The 26,118-nt window shown below is 33.6% G+C and overlaps 1 protein-coding gene across 2 annotated transcripts; it reads right to left on the reverse strand.

Moving 5' to 3' along the window:
- Positions 1-107: 107 nt before the first annotated feature.
- LOC149743482 (telomerase protein component 1-like) lies at positions 108-25,700 on the reverse strand. Of its 2 annotated transcripts, none has more exons than XM_089884776.1 (50): positions 24,886-25,700; positions 24,442-24,594; positions 24,079-24,213; positions 23,622-23,783; positions 23,232-23,322; positions 22,904-22,953; positions 22,385-22,602; positions 21,900-22,057; positions 21,583-21,692; positions 21,304-21,394; positions 21,014-21,170; positions 20,522-20,688; positions 19,811-19,939; positions 19,150-19,345; positions 18,664-18,766; positions 18,097-18,307; positions 17,700-17,879; positions 17,116-17,234; positions 16,496-16,636; positions 16,021-16,209; positions 15,334-15,533; positions 14,842-14,969; positions 14,259-14,410; positions 13,477-13,604; positions 12,986-13,132; positions 12,330-12,524; positions 11,891-12,031; positions 11,433-11,587; positions 10,959-11,085; positions 10,473-10,609; positions 9,862-9,994; positions 9,014-9,192; positions 8,349-8,671; positions 7,732-7,868; positions 7,219-7,351; positions 6,823-6,965; positions 6,390-6,511; positions 5,917-6,105; positions 5,413-5,558; positions 4,928-5,057; positions 4,276-4,422; positions 3,882-4,066; positions 3,588-3,742; positions 3,210-3,336; positions 2,764-2,891; positions 2,307-2,441; positions 1,908-1,966; positions 1,591-1,715; positions 1,306-1,410; positions 108-1,086 (listed from the first exon to the last, which is right to left on the reverse strand). In XM_089884776.1, the coding sequence occupies exons 1-50, from the start codon at positions 25,453-25,455 to the stop codon at positions 955-957; spliced, it is 7,773 nt and encodes a 2,590-aa protein (XP_089740902.1). In that variant the 5' UTR covers positions 25,456-25,700; the 3' UTR covers positions 108-954. The 2 variants fall into 2 exon arrangements, with proteins under 2 accessions (XP_089740902.1, XP_089740894.1); XM_089884768.1 differs by having other exon boundaries at positions 14,842-14,972.
- Between the last annotated feature and the right edge of the window lie 418 nt (positions 25,701-26,118).

Below are 26,118 nucleotides of genomic sequence, written 5' to 3' on the forward strand. Positions count from 1 at the left end.
TGCCATATCTTTAGACCAATAAAGGAGATGTTGTCTTTTTCTATTAAAAAAAACTAATAATGAGTTTTCAGCACAATGTTTTATATTTTTATACAATAAACTTATACTAAACATTTATTAACGTGTATTATACGGATTGATAGTGACATTATATATTAATTAAAGTGTTTCATGCAGTTGTGCAAGTATGCTACACTCAATCATGCATGGGTAAAATAACATGGAACTATAGCATTGGCTATTATAGCGATATATGCGAAAACACAAAGTATTTATTATACTATCTGGAAATAAATTCATTGATATAATGAAAAAATGTCAGTTTGATGGGTGACGGTTATATGATATATGATCTATGTCGATTTATAATTCATGTATCACAGAGTAACAAGCAATGCAGCAACTTTAAAACTCATTGAAGTGAAGTATATCCGGTAAAGTGAAACAAACCTTACTAATAGTGCATATTATACATGTTGCAATAAAAAAGTACAAGAAAATTTCATTAAAATGAATTAAAACTAAGGAAGTGCATAACTTATAATCATTTTTCAATAAAAAGGCTCGTGTGATAAACAGTATATTGGGGTTAAACACCTAAAACAAATTTTGCACAAATTTTGTAAACACAGTATTGTGGTAATTTCTGTTGCAGCCAATTTTAATGTAAAAACAGAATTAATTGCATTTGTGAAAGCAATACCTTGATTAAATCAGATATTTCATAACTGTAAGTTAATTCAGGGTAAGTGGAAATTTAATTGCCATCTAGGTTTAAAGGGTTCTGCAACTAGAATGCCATTTTACCAAACTTACAAAAAGTGTTGTGGTTTTCAAGTGGAACCTAATGTTACAGACATTGTAATGCTACACACTAGTTTTGCTATAAGACAATAAAGGTAATGCTGCATTTATGTTTCACCATAAACCAGATATGCAGCACTGATTTAACAGTTAAAGGGAGTTTTCAAAAACCCTGAGTACATGAACGCTCCCCCTGATATCTGCTGCTAATATTTTTAACTGAGATCCAAATAACATCAGATGACATCTAGTCACTGCACTTGGAGTGGTGAATTCCCCGACCTGAGAATAAAATAATAAATGTAAAATACTATGATTTTTTGGTTTGGACATTTATATCTTTGTGGGTGGGAAATTAAGTGACTTATTTATGGTTGCCATTCCTATGACTGTAGTCGAGTTACTGAAGCCGTGAAGCTATTGCAGTGTGTGGATAAGCAGACATGACTTCTGGTTGTTTGGATCATTTTTATATTGTGTCATGAACATATAATACTTCACCTGGTCAAATGGGGATTTTTTCCATAACTTGATTTTTCTGTCCAATGATGATGTAATAATGATGTCATTATGATGTAATACTGATGTTACTTTTCCATTATGAACCTGTGTGACATCATAAACAATTTATTTTACATTTAACTTTAAATCTATGTTTATTAAGTTTGGCACTTGTGTGGTTAAGATACATCACAGAAGATTTACACGTGTGGTTAAGATACATCACAGAAGAAAACAATATGAAAGTTTTGCATTAAAAAAAATAATTTTTAAACAAAATCTAACCTTTCTCTTTTCCCTGGATGGATAGAAATGAATCCAACCCTCCACATCTCCATATATAATATTCCCATCACTGATATCACACGTGCAACTCACTGTGTGGAACTTATCTACATTTGTTGGAATATCTGTATAAAACAATAAAAATAATTCCATAAAAATAAACAAATTATAATTTCATCATTAGCGTGTGTGAGTGATTGTCGTTTGCTGTTAATTCTCATCTCTTCATTATGTTGATTAAATAGGAACTATTTTTTGTAAGAGCTAAATTAGAAGTTCTGTTATTTAAATTATAAGGAATATTGTTATTAACAAACCTTTGTAATTGTTTGTATCCAAAAGTAAAGAGAATTGAACTGGAAGGTCACTTTTTTTGCTGTAAAAGTAAAGAAATTAAAGGTATTTAATGTGCAGTATTTTAAAGGCAGTTATAAATGTAAAGTACTGACATTTGTACCAACTTAACAAAAGAGTATTGCAATAAACTTAACATACTTAAACAAATAAACTGCTGCTACCAGATACATCGTAAAAGTAATTAAATGCTGTGGCAAAAGTTTCAATATAATATGACTAAGTTGACATGAACAGGATGCCAAAACAGTGGTAAAAATAACAAATTTAACTTTGTATCTTTAAAAGTTACATTTAACTGAAAAAAAAATACAAAGTTTTGTGGAATGTTTTTTAATAGAATTATACAAATAAATCAAAACCTTGTAATTGTCACATAGTTCATTTGATTGATGTCAAGTAAGTGAACAACTCCTCTTAGATCAGATACAAGGTAGCTTCCTTCTTTCTTCATGAATACATTGATTGGAGATTGGAAAGAAGTTGCTTTAAGTAATCTGAAAACATTTCACACACTATAGTAGAGGTGCTAACGATGTGCAGTGGATAAATGTAACTTGTTTTATTCTCATGTATTGAGGTAACACTAAGCAGTATAACACTAGTGTTCTGTTTCACCCACCTCATGCTCGCTTTTAAGTGTCTTGGCCACGGAAACATATACCAAAATGGTGGAAACAACCCATAAAACAATGGCAGAAACAAGCCTTAAACCCGGAATTGGAAGAAGGTGTTCTAACCACTAAGCCAGAGCGCTACCCAGTTATTAAAAATCAAACTCTGCATACAAAACAAACATCCACTCCTATTGTATCTCACCTCATCTCATTTCTTCTACCTGCCTTCCAGACTTTAACAAACTGGTCAAAACTAGTCGTAACCAGTATAAAGTCGCTTTTATTTTCAAACTCCAACATTTCAATGAAGTTGATTTTCTTTTTATGCGCCTGTGATGTATAAGAATGCATGGACTATTTTTATTTCTCTTTGGTCAAGATAACAAAGATTAAAAAAGCCATTGTTATAACAAACTTACGGCTAAAAGAGAAATACATAACTTATTTAATATAAAAGCGATTTTTGCACTCTACAAACAATTTATTACAATGCATTATAATCCAATTTTTTTAATGTAGCAATAAGGACGTATGTAATCCTTTTATTTAAATTTGCATAGTTTTATTTAAAACGGTGTTTAAATTTATTTCATATTTTTTAACGTTTTTCACTTTAAAACTTTTATTTTAATTCACCCGCACCCTCACCTGCAAACAATACTGAAGTGATGCCTCCCCATCTACCCCCATCACCCATACTTTCAACCAGCCATTCATACAACCAGTGATAACAAGGTTGTAACTTGTTGTTAGTGAGGTTATCTCTGCATCATGGCTGGAATAGAAGATAATTGGTTTTATGAGGTTTATTATGTAAGGGATTTTCAGTAAGGGGTGCTATCATTTAGACCCCACTGAAAGAGCTTATAAATTTTCTATATTCTAAAAGATTAGGTTCCTGCAGTAAGACACCACTGCCCTGCATTAACCTTTTTAATTTTACACAACATTGATTTATACATAACCCTTATTTGCAAAGATGGGCTAACATACTGACATGGTAGATAACATCTACATAATAATCACCTTATCCCAGCCACCCCCCCACTATCACCATCTAGCATTGTAACATCCCAACACTTAACGCTTCCATCCAATGAACAAGATACAAGGGTTGTATCTGATGTGGCAACCTGGTTGATTGACGCTGTGTGTCCGAATAGTGACAATTTTTCTTCACCCTGCAAAAAATAAACGATAAAAATTAAATATTATATTCAGAGTCTTAATTGTTAATTTATAAATCTTTCAAATATAGCAAATAAAAATCCATTATTAGTTAAAAACTACAAAAATGTCTGCATTTATCCTGAAACTCACCACCAGTGGGTGCCAGAGATGAGCCAGTCCATCATCATGAGCCGTAACCACGGTAACAACGTCTACTTCCATGCCATTGGTTGTCTTCTTTGTTGCTCCCGGCAACTTACTTTTGTGCTTGTCGTCCCATTCGTCAATATCAACTTGAACCGACCAATCAGGTTGATTCGTTTCATCGTTGGTTGCTACATGTAATAACATCATTATGAACTTTGTTTGGTTTGCTTGTGACAAAACAAAGTTTAGGTTATGGTTACCAAATTTAGCAGGCCGTGTTATAACTCAACAAAGAGCATGAGGTGTATGAATACACCATGTAAGTCTGATGTATAAGAAGACACCCATGTTATAACTCGGCAATAAGCATGAGGTTTATGTTAAAACAAACACAAACCTTTAAAATCCAAAGTTTCTTCTTGCTCTACTTGTTGTTGTTGTTTAGTTGTTACAATTAGATCACATGCGTTCACTCTCACAGTTGAACTGTTGTTCATTGTAGTTATGGCAACACCATGGTGTGACCATAACTTCACTTCACCATCTGTGAAATGTATTTCATTGAAACACTCATGTAGGAGGTTTTCTTTATTCTATATGGGTGCGGTCTTTAGGTGTGGCAGACTATTTGACCTGGGATTTATGCCAAAGTTATCTTATCACCCTAACATTGTATATACACATTCTATTCTATATGGGTGAGGTCCTACAGCTTGTCACATGTTGGAGCTGAGATTTAGGATGATTTGGGCCATTGTCTTTAGGACCATGTGTTCTCTTTAGTCATCACTGGGTTTGTGTAATATCTGTTAAGTATCTTGCCCATAAACACATACGCCCATCTGTGTCGAGCATTGAACCTGGGTATCCTTTGCAAAACTTGTTTTTTTTACTTTGATGAAACTATAGAACAGTTTGTTTATATGAATGAATGTAACTTGGTTTATCCTCGCATGGCCAGAAATTGCGTCCTTAAAACCATCTCTGCCATAAGACCTCACTTATATAGTATAGCATATCTCTAACATGTTACACACAGTATTTCATACCTGCTGCAGTAGATACAATGCAACCATATGAATAAGCCACTGAAGTAACACATGTTGTATGTCCCTTCATATGAAATAAACATTTTTCATTCAACCAAATCTTCAAAGTAAAATCATTCGATCCAGTAACCTGTAAATATCATCATGTTGTTGTGTTTGCATGTTTAACTTAAATGATTGGATGTAAGTCATCCTATAAAAACACTTTATAGGTGTAATATGCGAGTTCAATTTTGTATAAATTGTCGCCGCTTGCGAGCCAGCACATGTAACTTTGTGAATGATGAAATTTTAGATTATTTTTGGTTGACAATTTAAGCAATCTATTAGTAAGCACTGGTTTGGAGCAACTATCATTTAGGATCTTGTTTAAGACACACAGGCCTACAATATGGCAACATTGAGCATTTACCCGATATCTAATGGTTGTGAACGCTTCACATGAAAAATGATCAGATGATGTATTCCATGAAATGATAACTCACCAAGTGATCAGATGATGTATTCCATGAACAACATGTTATCCAATCTTGATGAGCGTCCTGATTCTTAAGTCGCGGTTCAATAGACTTGTCATGGGGGTTCCCCTGAGGTGGTACCATCCAGTAGATGAGCGATCTATCTTTTCCACCTTGAATGTATTTGTTTGTAAACTAAATGCACATTTTGTGTAATGTAAAAGTGCACTGTATATTCTTTACAATATAACAAGCAACAAAAAGTAAGAACATTGAGTTTTGTAAATTATTATGTGTTGTCAGCTACACAATAATTCTAAAAAAGTTTTGATTCCAAAAATTCTCCTAAATTCTAAATATTTTGTTCTAAAAATTCCCCCAAAACAATCACTCTTAAAGTTACATACGTGATAACTCGTAAGCGGGATGAGGTGTATGAAACAGAACACCCGTGTTATAATGTCTGTTACTGCCTTAAATATTGAGCACAAATAAGTTACAATCATTTAATATTTCAACAAACCAACTCACAAGATACAAGTTGAGTTCCATCTTGATTGAAATCCACACACAGTGGTGCCGCAACATGTGAATGTAGAATATATGTAGGCGACACCACCCCACCCTTAACCACACCATTAACCCACCATAACATGATGGTAACATCTTGTGAAGATGATGCAATCCATGTGTCAGAGGTTGACACTGATAACACTTCATCTGCAAGAAAAAAATGATACACAATGAATTATATATTTATAAACTTTAATTTTTATTACTTATAAGTTTTTTATGTAAGTTTTAGTCATTTTTGCTCACATTATTTTTTTATAAACTCTTTATTTCTTTATAAATCTTTTTTATACATTTCCTTTTTTCCACATAAAATACATTCTTTCCATTTTTTACTTATATTTCAATAAAATTTATCGTTTTGCTTGTTTAACAACTACCAAGAAATACATTTTACAGCACAAAACAAAAGTTTTACACAACCCATTTACCTGTATGTCCATTGCAGGTGGCCACCAATGTTTCACTTTGAATGGAAAATACTTTTAATGTTGAATCCACAGAACCAGTGACCACAAGTTTGCCATGTTTGCTCCCAATCCATGACACACACCTAGAATAATGGGACCATGGCTCAATATTAATTTGGTATTATTTTTTACTAGAACATTTGTAGACATATGCATTCTTGGGCAAGATACATAACAGTAGTTGCTTTAACCCAGTGGTAACTAATGAGCTGTACTTGTAGCAGCCTGGGTGTTGAGTTAATGAGGCAACTCTGGCTTAAACCTCAGGTCGCATGGTGTGCCTGTCTATGTTGTCACCAATACAAAAAAAAAGGAAATACCAATAACTGGAATCACATTGTCTTAGTTACATCATGCATATCAGTTCAAACTCTGCAAAACATAGAAATCTTACGTCACAGGTCCCTTGTGCAGTGATGCATGACTGACCAGTTTTCCGAGTCCAGCGTTAAACACGGCAACCTGGTTGTCGTGGTATCCGACAGCAACCATTGTTTTGTCACAATTGAATCGACAGGACAATGCATTTCCTAAGTGCTGGAAAATTTGTAGGATTAAAAACGTAGTAACCCAAGCAAAAGAGTTTAGAAACAAAAGATAAAAAATATGTGGAGAAATATATATATAATGGGTTATAGCCCTATATCCCAGGTCTTGTGTGTGTCTCACTGAAGACCACACCTTTATAAAAAAACAATCCGAAATAAAATACCTTGAGGTGCAGTCACTTATTGCATGAATACAATGATAATATTAACAATATTCAAAATTCTTAATCAACGTTCCTTACCTCATGGTTTGTGAATGAATTAACTTTCACACCAAGGTTTCCCGACCAAAGTTTTAAAATTCCTTCAGATTGTGCACCCCGTGTTCCACCACTTGCTGCCAGTAGAGAGTTCCCAGGTAAATATGAAAGAGATCTGTAAAACAAAGTTGGTATTGTTAAGTTAACATATGTTTGTAAGCCAGTAGAAGGCTACAGTTTATGTAAGCTGAAATTTTAGGTTGTTACTTCAACATAACCTGTTTGTTTAGAAATATCATCCACTTTTCTGTGTTGGTGTGTTTCTACAGAACGCATGACATGGGATCTGAGATTTAGGTCAGAGTTGGCTCATTACCGAGACATCCAGGGTTCTATAACCCATTAGTGACCACTGGATTAAAACCAAGTCTGATATTTTTGTCCTGCCCATTTACTTAAGGACACTTAACCTCCCAACAAAAAAATCTATTTCCAATATTACATTTAGTCCGGTAGCAACAGAAGATCATTTATAGCTTTTATAGTTTAGCTTACCTGTAGACACTACCCTGGTTGCCCCCGAATGTACCAACTATAGAACCAGTTGAAGCCGACCATACGTTGATGCCATCTTTGTGCAATGCAGTTGACATTAAGTAAGTTCCACATGGTGAATATACCAATGATGTTACCTGTTGTACATGTAATGATTCCTCAGTGTGAATTTAACTTTGAAATAGTTTAAAAAGTAAAAATCGGATACGTTCTATATTATAAATGAATTGACTTATTTATTCTCGTGTGGCAGGAAAACGACAGACGTTATAACACTGGTGTTCTGTTTCATACACCTTGTGCTGCTTACGAGTTACCACGCATGTAACTTTGTGGGTGATATTTTGGGAGGATCTTATTTTGTTGTAACACGGCCCATGGGTGTTAATGAATATGTTTTGGGGTTTTATTATATGGCCATAATCTAATGGGTTATAACAGTTGTTTTTCAGTATCTTGCCCAAAGACACATCTGCCTAAAATGATAGCAGCATCAAGCCTGAACCTGTAGATTCTGGGTTAGTGTCAATCGGGATAACCCCATTGCCTTGCCAGGTTATACATTTCACTTCAAACCAGTGATGACCAATAAAACACCAAGCCATTACAAAACATACCGATGCTTTTGAACCTCTCAACACTGCCACTCTCTTCCAAGAAGTAAGATCCCAGATCCTGATGCTTGCATCCCATAACCCGATCGCTACTTTCCGCATCACTGGGTGAAGTGCCGAATAATTCGGGACGAAATCATTCGTGCGAATCGATTTTATGACGTCCCGCTTTACTGGTTTTGACGTCCGCTTTAAATTTGAGGCCAGCTGCCACACAGAGAAGCTACGATCATATGATGTGGATATTAAGGTTGATGTTGGGGGGTTGGAGGTGATAGATGATATTTCGTGATGGTGATGCTTTAATTCGTTCACCATGAACCCACCTGGAAATGAGTATAATGAACATGATCTATCACAAAAATACCATATCACAATTCAAAGATTATCATATGAATGTCTTGTTAAAACTTTTTTTACAAATTATTTTGTTCATATGTTACGAATACCACCTATCGTGAATATATGATATCAGGAGTTCCATCACGTCAATTTTCATATGAATAACTGAATAAAAATTATCACAACTATTATTATATTGCCCCAACTCTGGCTTAAATCCCATTCTAAATTAAACTTTTTCCTTTACGAAAATAATTTGATAACTAAGTAGAAAAAATCATATAAATGTTTTTTTAAAATAAATAAATATTCAAAACAATCCTCACCTTTCACATCCCATATGATAAGACCGCCATCTTTGTGCCCAGATGCAAGAAACTGATCATTAATGAAGGTGAGGCAAGTGACAAGGCTGCCATAAGGAAGATGTTGATGTTTTGTTCCATCGTTGATATTATAAACACTGGTGTCACCTGATGTTGTTCCACATGCAAGGAGTTGCCCACTGTAAATTGAATGGATTAAATGAATGTCAGTTGTTTATCCTTGTTTGATGCAGTTACGACAGCCAAAAAAAATAAAAATGTTGCTCCCACACGAGCTTCCCACTGAAAGTTGCAATATGTTTATAAACCAGTGGTCACTAGTGGGTTGTCCAATTATAAACCATTGCGACAACTCAATAGTTGCAAAGTGATAACTCATAAGCACACATAGATAAAAAAAGCTTTAAAATATATTATCTGATGCGTATGGCCTCCAATAAACCTATGATATTTTGGCTTTAACAACAAAGAGTTTTTGTAATTTTTGGCTCATTGTTGATAAATCTGGATCTGCAGGTGTTAATAAAAAAAGGGACAAGCTCTCTAAAACTGTTAATTTGGCCTTATGTTATGCATGATTAATTCTCAAGATGAAGTGTGCACTGCATATACGCTTTAATGCAGGCTGTGCAGTTTGAAACTGTACAACTTAGAAATTGTGATACAGACCAGCAATTTTTTAAGTTGCTGTTACAACACCTTTGATAAGGTTTAGTTGGAACAATTTATAATATTAAAAATAAATAACAATATAACTATTAAAATGATTAAACGAATTGGTACAAAAGAAAAAATATATATTGAAATTAAATATTTATATATAATGTAGAAAATAAGAAATGACAAACTTTGTAGAAATGGCTGCAAAGGTTGGGTGATTGTTGCTGAAATCATTGAATGTTTTGTAACAATGGCTTCTGTTTTGCTTCATTGTCATGCATTCTACAATGTAAGTTGAACTTACGGTGGAGAGATGAGATTCTGGAATACAGGGTTTGATTTAGTGAACAATAGAAATTTAAGAACAAAGAGAAAATTAAAAAAAAAGTATTTTTACCAGACATGTCATAAGCTTCAAAAATCTGTCTACTTTATACAAACTATTTTTTTCTGAATTTTTGGATCTCAAGAGAATAATTCCAATTTTTAAATAATTTTCCAATAAACTTTACCTTTTTAATATCTTACACCTTGACTAATTAGTATTAGGACATCTCTAAAAACCGGCAATTTTGTTACTTAAAAAAGTATATAAAATTCTCAAATTCCGAATTTTCCTGAATTTTATACTTTAAGTTTTTTTTTTATAAAATCAATTACCTTTTCACACCATTATATTTAGCTCACCATTATATTTATCTGGAACTTTGTTACTTAAGAAAAATATATTTAGCTGAAAATTTCAAGGTCTAAATCTAATTTTTTTTATCAGAATCAATTTTCTATTCATATAGCTCACCTTTATATTTATCCAACACACCACAAGCGAGGTGTGATCCTGGTAACACATTAACTATCATCTGGTCCAATATCCCAGGGTTTGGTTTGATCATATGGTGTGAAGTAGATAGTATGTTGTGTAGCATCATGCATGTTCTGTGTAGAAAAATTAGCAATTAAAAGGTTATGGTAAAAAAATTATAAGCATAAAAAAAATAAAAATCACCGATAAATTTTTATCTTGATTTACTAACAGTAGTTTTCAAAGAAATGCATCACATTTTTTAACAATATTTAGTAAAGATTGTGTTGTTGCTAAATAAATAAATGATTTACAAAAAAAACTGCAAAACATTTTTAAATCTCGAAACATACAGTCGCATTTGTTTTAACTAAATTTTAACTAAATGTGATACAGGTACATTCTTCTAATTCTGATTAATTTTTCGTTCAGGAATTCTTCTTTACATTGTTTGGATAATAAGTGTCTATGCAGAAAACCTACCTGTCATCCACTTTAAGCTGCTTCAATAAATTGAATTCTTGAATAAGTTGAGTAGTTTGTCCAATGTGGCATTTTGCTTTTAAATAGTTTACCTCACTCAGTAGATGCACCAACGCTTTCCCATTACCTGGATGTTACCAATATTAGTTTAAAGGACCAGTTTTGGTTTTACACAAATGGGAACTTCTGAACACACAAAAATATTTACGACCAAACCAACTAAAAGTCATGTATGTTTATCCACACACTGCAATAGCTTTAAAAACTCGACTGTGGGCATGAGAGTGGAAACCAAGAATAAATCACTTAAGTTCCCAACCACGAAAATATAAATGACCAAACCAACCAAAAGTCATGCCTGCTTACCCACACACTGCCATAGCTTTAGAAACTCAACTGTGGGCATGAGAGTGGCAACCATGAATAAACCACTCAAGTTTCCACCCATCAGTATATTACTGCACAAATACTCACCAGACATAGCAAGATGTTGTGGTAAAGCCAGCAATGCATTGGAATAAGCACTTGGAGTCAAATCAACTCGGGCCGTTAGTTTGTTTGCCTTGATCTTCGCCAATAACTTGTGGCATAGTGTAAGCTTGTTTTTCCCAGCTAAGCCACTGAAGTATCTGCAGAAAAAATAAAGTTAAGTTGCTTAAATTGACTCTGCAGAAAGATAGTACAAACGCTAAATGCTGCTATCCAAACTGTACCAGATGTTTTGACTGAGTTTAATCTTATACACTCACGGTAATCATAGAACAATTTTAATTTTATTGTTTTACTCAAAATTTAAAAATAAACTGAATTTTACACAAAATTTAAAAACAAATTGACACAATTTCAGTTTTCTTTTCATACTTTTTGGGCAATAAAACTTAGTTCTATTTTTTGTTACTCTGGTAAACCTCAAACTACTAATTTATCACCACCTTAACTTTACAGCATCAGCGTAGATCTTGTGAGCAAACGAGATGAAACTTCCACTCCTAGATCGAGTGAAGAAGATGTTGTGATTGTTTAAAATCCGACAAAAAGTTGATCTTTTTAACTTTCTTGGTTTCTCGGGGTATCTGGATTAAATGGAGAATTTCCAAGTTTAAAATGAAAGTTATTTGATGAATAAATGATGTAAACTTCTTTAGTATCATTCATATCATATAGAATATAATGTAGTGTAGTGAAATAAAGGCATTACCGACAAATATATGGAATTTGCTGTTGCATATTTAGTGAAGGTGTTAATTGAATGCATTTTAACTTTAATGTTAAAATCTCAACGGATATATACAGATATACATGATTATACACATATGTATGTATGAAAGTTGCCATTTAAACACAGCTACACTGATACATATCTTAACTAACATGCACTTCTTGTACAGTTGAACAGCTTCAAATACGTCTTCTTCCCCCACCCCATTCACACAGCAATATATCAACCCAAGTATAAGAGTACTGGATCCTGCTTCCACCTTTGTCAACCATGCATCTAGTAACTTGGGTAGGTCGTGGGGTAATGAATCTATATCTTCTTGAAGAGTTTCGTAAATAGAAAATAACCTGTATAGGATTTTTATTAATATAATTGATTTCTATGTAAGTTTGTTCCATCATTAAGAGAGGAAAAATATTTATAAAAGTTTAAAGCAGTTTAGATTTATTGTAGATTTGTTAAATGCTGTAAATTACAATAACCTTTCTGTAAGAGTAAAGTCTTCAGTGAGGCACACCAAAAAACTGGGATATAGTTTTAATGAACACCACAACACCCAGGGAGACGCCACTTAACGTCTGATACAGTTTATATAATTATCCAAACAAAGGTAAGGTCTTTACTGAGGCCCACCCGAGACCTAGGATAATTAGTAATTACCCCAAACCCCGGGGTTATAACACCGATACCAATTATAGAAATGTTCAAATAAAGGCAAGGTCTTTAGTAAAACACCCAAGATCTAGGAGAATTATCCCAGCAACCAGGGTGCTAACACTGACACAGATTATATAAGCTATATACTAACCTCATGTACTGACAAGCAGTTTGTAGATAAAGCGGGTTACTTGCCCCATGTTTAGATACCATCCGCTGTAGTTGGTTGTTGAAGTTTGATTGGTTGAGGGATTTCCCATGATGTGATAACATGGTTCGGATAACTCGTGATTTGTCCCTGGAATGTATCATGCGTTGATCATAGGAGTGATGACCAATGGGGTAAGATGGATACTGTTAGTAGAAATATCCTGTATTTCTCAATTTTGTTTTTAACAATTAACAATGGTGTGTTAGAGGCATAAGGATACGTTTACATAATTCAGTAAATATTCTTGGTCTTTGTTAATGAAAAAGGAAATAAAAATGGACCATCTTATCCACAATTATTACAAATATTACTGTGTTGGATATTAATAATATATAAAGAAAATATAAGCAGCTACCTATTAATACCAAATATCTGCAACAAATATTGTAAAAGAGATTTAGATTAAAAAAAGAAAAAAAGTTCAGACTTACCTTATACTTAATGGTGGGATTTTGAGAAACACGACATTCCTTCTGTTTTGCAACACCCGGTGTATTTCAGTGTCCAAACAACAAGTAACAAACAAAGTAACATTGGTTGGTATGGGGTCAGGTAACCACTGTTAATATTAAGGGTTGTTGGAGTCCGGCGCCGTGGTGTGTCCGGCGCCGTGGTGTAGTGGTTAGCGCGCCTGCCTGTAACCCAGAGGTAATGGGTTCAAGGCTCGACGCTGCTACCATTGTGGGCGTATGTGTCCTTGGGCAAGACACTTAACGGCAATTGCTCCAACCCAGTGGTCACTAATGGGTTGTCTAAATTATCAGCCATACATAAAAAAAAGAAAAAAAAAAGAAAAAAAAAATAATTACCCACAAAGTAACATACATGGTAACTCGTAAGCTGGCACGAGGTGTTAAACCCGTGTGATAACGACTGTCGTTTTCCGGCCACGCGAGGATAAAGTAAGTTACATTTATTCATTCATTCATTCAAGTTCTGTTTTGTTTCCTAGTATCAGCAGTGTATAAAGAAGATAGACTTAGAACATAGAATATATGTGTATTACCCAAACACCCAGGGTGCTACCATCCAAACCCAACTGAAACAGTATATTGACACCCAATAATATATATTCTATTCTATGAGGGTGAGGGAGGTCCCTGAGATTTATGCCAGATTTTGCCTATAATACCAATGCCCAGGGCACGTAAGTATTTTTATGTGACCAGTGTTAACAGTGTGTCTAGGACTTATACATACACACATAACTAACTTGTAAATTTCGTGTTAAATTTTCATCACTTATCCCATCCAAGTTATCAATAAACATAGAAATCTTATTTCTTGTTTTCTTGGTAAATTTTTCGACATAAAACCAAAATAATTTGACTGTGTCTTCATAACTACTCAGCTCTGCTTGATCCTCTGTAAAAATTATAAATTTCAAAACCAGTTCTCCTTAATTGGATTAAAGTAACAAACTTAAGAAGTAGCAAGTGGTTCTAAAACTAAAAAGAGTATTCTACTACTTTGTGAAGCAGTTTAAACATGTTATCAAACATCATTTCTCTTTACCAAAATTACAAATTAAATCGCATGGTGCTTTTTACTTGTTTTAAATACAGAAAACTTATTGTCTGGCAAAACAGTGGAAAATATAGGATTGAAGAGTCTCATAACACTTGGGAGTTACAACAGATGTAATGTTTAAAGTTTCAGACCTACTAGTCAAAGTTTATTGAGCTAGAATATAAAAAAATAAGTATAGGGAAAAAACGTCCACACTCGTTATTCAAAGTTCCAGACCTACACGTTTAAGTTTAATGAGATAGAAAGAGTATTCTTGTTGCCTTTACCTGTGTTATGAAGTAAGTCCCGCAGTGTTAATGTGAAATAATGCAACATAAACTTGACATCTTTACAATGTGGAGATGAGTTTCCAATGTAATAGAAGAGATTTGCATTCCCACAAACGTGTTCCTTTCTACTGTGAACAAAGAAATGATCAATTAAGTAAAAATATAACTAAAAAAAAAAGAAAAAATAAATAGAAGAACAAGCCCAACAAATCCAAACCCTCGAAAAAAAACATTAGTAGTTACACTAATTACTTGTATTTTGGCATAGGAAAGCTGAAATTTTCCTTTCTTTGACATTACAGAGGTTACATTTTGTCTGCTCCACTAGGCTAAGGATCCAACCGTATGTTGTCCTATTGTAAGTTACCCTTCGCTAAAAATATGGTGTTACCCTTGTTTTAAAAGTTGTAACTGTATACTCATGTTACTTACCTAAAGGTGCCGTAACTATAAAAGTTTAATAACCCATGCAATATAGCTGTATGTTACCTTTTACTTTGTGCATGATGTATAAGAGCTGACATCATGCTTGACTTCCCCACCCCTTCCATTCCTACCAACACTACAAGTCCACCATGATCGGTCTTATCATTAGATCCCATATGAGGTAAGCAAGTTTTAATTAAAGGTTCACGACCAACAAACGAAGATGAAAAGGTTTGTTGGGTCTGGACTTGAATAAGTGACATCTGGAATAAAACTTGTTAAAACAAGGTAATAAAAAAACTAAAGTCTAACAATAAGAATATTTACAAAGTATTAAATGAATAAACATAACTTATTTATCCCCGTGTTAATAAATAAGCATGAAACATAGATTACTCAAACTGCCAGAAATACGGATTTAAAATATATCAGAATATTTGCTTTACATTTTTTAACTGATTTATTCACTGAAAATATAAATACCGACTCAAAATAGATTACAGTATTTACTTTAAATTATTTACTTAATGTATCACTAAAACAGCAATAATAAATTAAAATAAATAGCCTACTGCATTTACTTGATTTATTCAATATAAATAGCAACACCGACACGCAAAACAAAGTAGATTACAGTATTTACAATTAGTTATTTACTTAATTTAACACTGAAAATAAAAATATCAATCTCAAAAAAGATTTTTGTTACATTATTACTTTTATCACTGAAAATAGAAATACCATTCTTACCTCATCCACCTCTGAAACAACATTTTCACTTGGATGCAATTTAAGAATTGCTTGCCACAAATCTTCCAACACCTGTTCACCAAACTTGTTTAAACCGGTTAGTTCCAGTTTCCCCTCCTTTTCCTCACCAACAGAGCAAGTGTAAGTATGAAGGGGAAGACCAGATGAAATAATTCTTTTCTTGAGATTCTATATAATAAAAATTTCTTTAGCTAAAAACATGTAAGTAAAAAAAAACTTGTACAAAGACATTGCAACAACTAAACTCTGGGCATGGAAGTTGCATTCATAAACTAGTTCCCATCAAAAAGGATGTAAACAAGCAGGTACATAGACAATACTAGGCTTTGCTGCTTTAAGCATAACAATGGCATCTTTAAATATAATTTATAGATATACTTTTAATTTCAATAAACCATTGAAGGTTGTGGGTTCAAACCCAAACAAAGTAACATAATTGGCATGAAAACTTTACCTTTAATTTTTCTCTTTTCTTTTCACTTGTTTCATAAAAATCTTGGTTAAATTTGTTCGGGATTTTTTTCTTTAATGAATTAGAATCTCGGAAATAGAAAAAAGATTTTGATTCATTTTGTTCCGCTTCATTGAGGCCTCCCTGTCAAAACAATGGGTGAACAATGAAATTATTATCAACAATCACTCAGTATTGGATAACATAGAGAACTATTTTCACAGTGGGTAGCCTGCATTCCAAAGTTTACAGATTTAAGGTTCGATGCTGCTACCATTGTGGGCGTATGTGTCCTTGGGCAAGACACTTAACGGCAATTGCTCCAACCCAGTGGTCACTAATGGGTTGTCCAAATTTTCAGCCATACATACAAAATCCCCCAAAATAATCACCCACAGACTAACATACACGGTAACTTAAGCTGGCACGAGGTGTATGAAGGTTGTCAGCTAATGATTACCAAAACAAAAAGCCAAATCATGTCTAACAAAACCAACCTAAAGCAAGCATTTCATTCTCTGTGACTGAACCTCAGTTATACAAAGTTGTCAGGTACACAAGAAAAATAAAAACAACAAACAGCCAAAACATAAACAACAACAAAAAAAATATGAACAACTTACAGCGAGCATTTCATACTCGGTGACTGAACGTGTTGTTGGGAGTTCGTTTAACCATGAAATATCGACCAATGAGAGATCAGATCTCTTCATCACATGACCATATCTTTCACCAAGTATACCTGAGATAAAAATAAGATGACAGTGAGCATGAGGTGTATAAGCCCACCATATCTGCTAGTGTATAAGTATACACCCATGTTATAACTTGCCAGTGAACATGAGGTGTATGAATACACCATGTACGTCTGGTGTATAAGAAGACACCAATGTTATAACTCAGCAGTGAGCATGAGGTGTATGAATACACCATGTACGTCTGGTGTATAAGAAGACATCTATGTAATAACCCAACAGTGAGCATGAGGTGTATGAAAACACCATGTAAGTCTGATGTATAAGAAGACACCTATGTATTAAGTCAACAACAATCATGAGGTGTATGAATACACCATGTATGTCTGGTGTATAAAAAACATAAATGTTATAACTCAACAATGGGCATGAGGTGTATGAATACAGCATGTGTGTCTGATGTATAAGACACACCCATGTTATAACTCGACAGTGAGCATTCACAAACTCACCAACAAACAAATGACATCGTTCAATTTCATTCAAACAAATGTTTAATATATGATGTTGATGTTCAGGGTTGGTTCCCCACCGGAGGTCGCTCTCGTACACCTGGATGTTTCGCATGGCTGCACGTCGTCGTAACTCAGGAAAAATGTTTCGAACAAGAAGATCTCGCTCACTGTGCATGTCTGTGAAGTAACAATGCAAATAATAAAAATCTGGATTTTTTTCTAAAATAACCCTTTGACATTTATTTGTTGTTGTACTACCGTCTTTTTATTATATAGCCTACTTTATTTATATTAGTTGTATTAGAATTTGGAAACAATTTTATTATGGTGTTGTTAATCTCTCTTATTGTTTTATTTATTGTGTTCTTTGTGGTTGTCTATCAAATACTTTTACCTTTAAAAGTTGATGATATGAATACTCTCACAATTGCTGGTTGTTTAACCAAATGTTGATTTGTTTCAACTATAATTTCTGGCTCTTTTGGTTCAAGTGATTTTAACTGTCTGAGGTTTTTAACTTTGTCAATATTGTCCACGTAATTCAACTGTGCTTCACCCCCACCCTCTGCTATGTATCTTAACAACTGGTCACTATATCCAGATATCTGGGAGAAGGTAAACACAGCTATATGTTAAATATGTAGTAACTTGTAAGTGCGAACAATGTGCAGGAAACTTTGTACAATATAACATTATATGATTTGATTTTCAATTAAGTTAAAAATATGAACAGCAGCATTTTAAATAAATAACAAACTAAAAAAACTTTGATCTTTAGTTTTACATTTTCGGTTATCCCAAAAAATGATATATTTTATATTCCATGCAGCCTTTGAATTTGCAACCTAATTGAAAACTGAATTAAGTTTTGACATGCTCGCAGTCAATCCTTGCAGGTTACATTAGCACCATTATAGTTGTACAAATAGTTAAATACCCCACATAAACAAAACATATCCACCTTCACATTTCTTGCTCCTGCTTCACTAAGAGACATCCCAACTTTTTTTCCCGTCAAATCAACTTCATAAAACATAAGTTTTTTGTTCACTTGCTCACGGTATCTGCATTTAATAAACATTAAACATTAATCGAAAGGATACAAACTAGTTATAACCAATCTTGTTTAAATGAGATATTTTTGGTTTAAAATATGAGTTGCCACTTATCAGGTACAAAATAGTTATCACATTCATACTTCAAATACTAAATGGTTTATACTCTCTCTGCAGGTCTGGTAAATATCACTTGCCCAATCTACTTAAATTTTGTTTTAAATTATTTTTATATTACTTTAATTTGCTTAATCTAGTTATTGGATACTTATTGGATACTCATGAAAAGTGTTTTGGTCTTGATACGAAACTACAACCAGAAAAATCTTGTTAAATTGAATTTCAAATTACTTTATTACAGTTTTAAACCAGTTCCAGTTTATCCTGTATACCTCTTTAGGAAGAGTGAAAGATGATCTTTATCATGCTCTGTTACTCCAGATGAGAGGACAACCATGTTGTCATGGTGATGGACATCGATGAGAGATTCATTCAACAGATCACTAGGGATGAAACGATCTTCGTCTTCCTCATCTTCAGTCATCAACTCAGATAACTTGAGGATGCTTGTCAAGTTACTGAGGATACCTGGAGAATATTGTTTGTTATATAGTTGAAGTTGAAGATTATAAAGTTAAGTTACTAATTTATTTGTCGGTCACAAAAGTTTACTGGTTAGTCGTTACTAAAGTGAAAGGTAATAAACTACGTTTACTGGAGAAGTTTCAAAATTACCAAGAAATATGGCTTGCTACGGAACTAATAAAATCAAATGATAAAGTTAAGTTACCACTACTGTTAACTTTGTGACGGAAAGTTTACACAGTAATATTTAAAATAAGGGAAGTATTTTATGTTTAGCCCTGTTAAATGTGAAACAACTTTTACTGGCTGTTATATGTATATATAAACAAACAGAGCAGAATAAACTGCCTTCCTGAACCTCAATTAGATTTATTGAAAAAAATTAAAAAAAGTAGTGTTTTCCAGTTTTTGCTGAAAAGTAAAAAAATATACACTGAAATATACTCAACACATCATGATATGTTTTACCTCCTTTTTCAATTGTGACTTCTCTCACATGCTTCGATGTTTTATGAATGAAGAAAGAGCATGATTCGCATGAGCGAGCAAGCATCAAACCAAGCAGAATCGAAATCTCACGAAGATTTCGTTTCGTTCCTGATGTTTTAACAATACAAGTTAAAACAATATAAGATATTTATTTTGCAAGGGTTAGGTCTGTACTACACAAGACAAAAATAATAATTACAAATTTGGGACACATGAGAATTGCAATATGTACTACCCAGTCTAACAACAAAATATTACCACTAAAGCATACACTTTGAGAGCAATCACTCATAAGTTACAACAATGTAATTGCATTTTAGGTTTGTTTAAACCTTATATGATAAATCAGCAACTAATCTTTATAAACGTCCTATAACAAGTGAATTAGCGAATATTGCTCTGTATTAAAAAAAACCTAGGCAAAAAGCTGCTGACACACTATTCAGTGAGTTATGTTTGTATTACAATTGCCATATCCATGCAGAAGTATATGAATACAAACAAATACTGATTTAGTAAACCCATCAGCAACCACTTGGTTGAAACAATTGTCGCTAAGTGTATTATGATCTTAATCAGTTGCTGAATGTATAAACACGCTAAACTACCAAATATATAAATGTGAACTGGTAGCGAAACGAACTCAAAGGACAAGGAATCTTTAATTTTAAAGTTGGTTAAACATCATACCAAGTGAATTAGCGCTGATGCAAGGGTTATCCATTCTCCCTGACACTTCACATAGCACCATCGTGTGACCACTTATCGGAGACACGTTTAATCGAGTTGCACACTCGATGGCATCGTTGAGAGCCGCACGGTATCGATTTAGGATTTCTAGGTCATATTTCAATGGCCTAAAAATAAGTTAAGTTAAACAAAGCAAAAAGTTGAAACAATTAATATTATTTTCACATATATCTCTATCTATACATTATATGAACTGTTGTAGCTTGTTTGTATAACATGTTACAATAATTAATAATATTATCACATATATAACTCTACCTTTACATTATAAAAAATGTTTTTATCTGTTTGTATAAACTGCTTATATAAATGCTAGCTTTACCATTAAATGGGCATGTTAAACTTATAATACACATGATGGAAACACCATACACCTACTTCTTATATACAAAAGTATATGTCCTAGGACAACAATTAACTGCACATGCTTACTTCTCATATTTTCGCTGTAGATTTCTTCTTATACCATTGATCTGTCTCCATTCAGGGGATTCCCCCTTCCAGTCATTAAACTTTCTTTTCTGTGTGGTGAAAACTTCAAGTAATTTTCCTTTTAGAAACATTTTTATTCCCTTCTGTTTGTATTGCTCTGTAACACAATTAGTTTTTATGTCATAAACAGCTTGTACTTCCATTTTATTATATTATTATTATTATAAAAAATTAGGAGTAGTATAAAAATTGAGATTAATTAAGAGGTACACACACATATTTTACACCACCTTGAAGGGAAATTTCTTTCTCCATGTCCGATAAAACTTGAAATGCAGAGAAATATCGAAATGGAAATTGTCGACTCTTTGCAACAGATTTCTGGTGGAATAAAATATAATTTTTGTAGTTTTTTTGTAGTTCATGTATAAAGCGGTTCTCAAAAAACAACTCAACTCGGCTTAAGTGACCTTAATAATGTTTTCTTCGTAATAATTGTGCCAAAAGAGGTTTAATGTAAAAAGAAATAAATATACTGGGCAGTAGTAATACATCAATGAATCATTTACCTCGTTGGATAGAAATCTTATAACAGTATTATGATGCTTGACGGATATTCCCGATTTGATCATGTTTCGAATATTTCGTAACATTGCCATGTATGGAACAGCCTTGTGATCTGTAATGTATATTATTATTGGATATAAGATTAGGGTAATCACTGTGCTGTTGCAGTCAGCCGGCCAGTGGGGGTACAGTGTCATTACAGCAGCACAACTGTGGGCATGGGGGTGGCAACCATGGCAAGGGCATGGGGGTGGCAAACTATGACCTTATGAGTCTATGACTTTATAGAGAATAAAATGGCAGCCACAAAACAACCCACCAAGCAGTTCTTCCCATGTCTTTGCATTATTCCCTTTCAATGAAACTTGCGTCTCCCAAGTCTCAGGAACAGGAAGTTTCATCCGCTTGCCTGACAAGGTAGAATCCCACGAACCTTCCAAACCACTTCTGTAGAACTCCTCTACACTTAATGGGTATCTGTGGAATCATATAAATCCTAATCACCTCAAAAATCACTGTTGGAAACTTGCATGACGGCATGAACAAAACACCAAAAACCTATAACAGCATTCCAACAGAAATTTTTATTTTGGTTTCGACCTTCTAGGTGAATTAAGTAAATGCTATGCAGTTTTAAATGAAGATGTGTTTTAAAAATGCCAAGCGAGGAAAATGTAAAAGCGTCTGCGATGATAACAATTTTCAAACAGCCTACAGTTCATAATCGCTGTATCGTACTTTCAACAAAATTTTAAATACCCTGCAACCCCAGGTTTTTCTTAGTGGTTATAATACTACACTTACTTTTTCCCGATAAGACACATCACATTATATGCAGGTTGAGTGATATGAAGCTGTCGAATCAGCTGTTTCAATGAATAAGATGAATCCACAACACCCGCCAGCTCTTCATCCTCGCAAGGTTCAACCTCCATGTCTTCCTGATCATGATTATCTACATCAAGACCTTCTTCCCCATTCTTCCCACTTTCATTTATCTCGTTCATTACTTTCTTGGGTGACTACATGAATGTTCATGACAATCAGACAATGTTATGTTAACTTAATTTGAGATGGAATGCAATCACAAAATAAGAAACAGTTTTAGGGTTTTCCAGGGTTATCTAGAATTACATGTCATACGTTTGAAACTTTAGAGGTGCTTAGGGTGACGTTATGTAATGGGTTCTACAGTTTACATGTCACCGGAATTTTTGATACAGGGATAACTAGCAGAAACGCAATTCATAAAACACGGCTGTTGGTTGAAAATTTAACATTTTTATTAAGATATAAGATAATAAGACTAGAAAAGAAAAGTACCTTTGCTTTCTTTGGCTTTTGTTTAGATTTCTTGCTTTTGTTGTATTTTGCTGGGGACAGAATATTGAATGAAATCTTTTCATCCTCAACGTGGCAAAACAATGACAGTCATCATAACACGGTTGTTTTATTTCAAACACCTCATGCATCTTATAAGTTGCCATGTAATAGATTGTATTTTCTGGGTAATTATTTTTTGGATTGCACACTGAGCATGGTTACCTTTCCCACAACGTGTCAATACACAACATAAAGTTGTAAAAGGTACCCTTCCTAAGACTTGAACCTAGACCCTTCGACACATCACCCAAACACACATCCAACCTACCTAGCTGATGTTTATCAAAACTTTTAAACTTTTCCACCATGGCTTTTCTTAAAGCTGCTGGCAAAGCTTTCTTCTTACAACCAGCAATGACCTGCGAATATTAATTGTAATGATTATCTAAAAATGCCATTATGTAGTGATTAGGATACCAGGTTTAAGGCTCAAGGTTGCTAACACTGTGAGTGTATGTGCCTAAACAAAACACTCAACAACAATTAGTAACTAATGAGTTATTAAATTTACAGTCATAGAGAAGAAAAACTGATCACTCATTAAGCTACACATGTGGTACCTTGTAATACAATCTGTGTTATAATTTCTAAAGTTGCCCAACATGCGAAAAAGAAAAGATTTAATTTTTTTATTGATGCAAATGTTTTCAAGGTATACCTGGTACAACTCTGCAACAGCAATCCAATCTGTAGGGAGGTGAACGGATGACGAATAATATTTCTTAATAAAAGATCGACACTCCTCCAAGTTAGCTGCGATTGCAAGAAGAAGATTCGCCGTCGTTCGAATGTTGAGGTCATGACGACCATATAAGGCAACCTGGGAAGACAATTACTTAGGTGTAAACTAAAATACTGGCACATTACAGATGTAATACGAATGTCTAAAGTTTTAGTATCTCTATTTTCACCACACTGTACAATTTCTTTCACTGGTTTATTTTCTGCTATTTTAAGCGGGAAACACAAAAGTAACATTTAGGTGGCGAAATTGTTTTTAAAAATTGTTTGAAAACTTCTTGCAGAAAACTGGAAGCTACTGTAGTAGTAAATAGAAAAATAGGTTTAAGTTTAGGCTTAGAGAAGCTATTCAAGGCAAATAAACTTAGATTTACCTTAAGAATAAACTCTGGATCTAACTTTGCCAAACATTGGCAACTATCAAGGATGATTTGGTGCATTTTGTCCTTGGGATTCTTCAAATTGGATGAACCAACTAGAGAAGAGGAAACTTCATCCAATAATTTCATCTGGAAAGAAAGTAGAAAGCATAATTTTAAAACAAAATTGATCAATTTAAAAATTCATAACAAATTTCTAGTTTTGATATAAGTTAATTATACTTTTTCATATTAAATAGTTGTAGTTTTGAAAAGTAATATTTTTGTGTCCAATATAAATATAAATTATCCCCAAGAAGTGACTTAATTGGCAACATGGCAAATCATGGCTAAGGCCTACTTTGGACACTATTTTACCTTCAAGTTAATAATAACATCTTTTTGAGACACAGTGATCATTTGTGGTAAGGGTGGATATGTTATTGCTTTTGTTTCTGTGTGAATATCAACAGAAATTTCTCCAAGCTCAACGTCATGTATCTCTGCTGTATTCGCCACAGCTTTGTTTGTCTATGAATAATTAATGAGTTTGTTACGAATGATTTAGCAACAAGTATTTTATAAAATCTAGATGAAATTCAGCAGAGTTGCAAATTTCCCAAACAACAGCCAAAAGTTGGTAACATGGTATGTAATACTTGCACAGTATTTACTAAAAGGGAGGAACAGATTAACTATATTACTATTCTGCATTTTTATAACTTGATTTAAAAATGATTATTTTTGGATTAAGTATAAGATTCCATGGTCTTATATGTTGTTCCAGACCTAAAATTAGCATAAGATGACACCTAGTCTCACCTTAGATATTGGTTTATGAGCATTTGTAGTCTTGTTATTAATGTTGTGACATGTAATGATGGAAGATGACGCCAACATTGGGTTAATAAGGTTTCTGGTCGATAAGAAAGTTTGGGAAAGTGATTGGTTGCTAAGGTTTTGTTGAAGTAGAAATTCAGGCTGTTTTAATCTCCCGGATTGAAAATATCCATTTTGAAATGATAATTGTGAAGAAGAACCTTTTAATTCAATGTCATTATGGGTTAATACTGTTCTACATCCCAGGTCCCCTTGCAGGTCCCGTGTTAGGGCCTTACCCTGACACAAAGTTTTGGGGCCTTGCTGTAATAATTGCCCTTCCAACTTAGTTGTTTGAGACTTAATCAATTTTTTCTGAGATAGTGAGAATGATGGCTTCTCTGTAGTAGAAGGTGGTAGAACATGTGTAGTGTTTGTACTATTTAGTTTGTTCTGATGTTGATCAGATATTAAACTCAAAGATTTGAAACGTTTGGTTGAGCATTGGTGTAAAAGATGATTTGACAAATCTCCACTTAGCAACCGTTTCTCCCGAGTCATTGTTTCTTTCATTTTCAAATCAGTTTTAAAGCTTCAGAATAACATTTAAGATGTCTAATGTTAAACAGCTCTTCTGGCAATTTATTGGATATCTATCAATTTATTGGGTTTAATACTGAATACTACTCAAATTGTATAGAATCCGACACAGATCTAGCATACATGCAGTTTCAAATACAATAATGGATAACAAATTGTCCTCAAAATTCCAAGTTACATAAAGTACTGTATATCTACATGGTGCAATGGGAATAGCCAGCTGATTTTGAAATTACAACGAATATGTAATAAATTTATTTGCATGATATTAACCTTGGGAAGATGGAGATAACAGTTTCTTCTGAGCAAAAACATAGGCAATTACCAGCCAGCAAATTTACCAACTAGAAGTTCTCAATAGTGAATAGATGCAATAACAACAAACTTCGAACGACTCTTTTTTTCTAAGTCTTATTGGTCTTTTCCGCCTTGTAACTTTCTTAATGTTCTAATCTTCCTTTTACTGCTCAACATTACCACCTTGGTTTATTATGTGTTTATTGGCACTTATGTTTATTATTTCCTGCCTCACTGCTTTGTTTTTGTAAATATGATTTTACGCTGTGTTCTGCCAATGTAGTTTTACCTCCCAATTACAATTATTCCTTGCATACTGATTAAGCATGACACAAATTA

The sequence above is a fragment of the Ciona robusta genome, chromosome 1, assembly GCF_009617815.1.
Source record: "Ciona robusta chromosome 1, ASM961781v2".
NCBI lineage: Eukaryota > Metazoa > Chordata > Ascidiacea > Phlebobranchia > Cionidae > Ciona > Ciona robusta.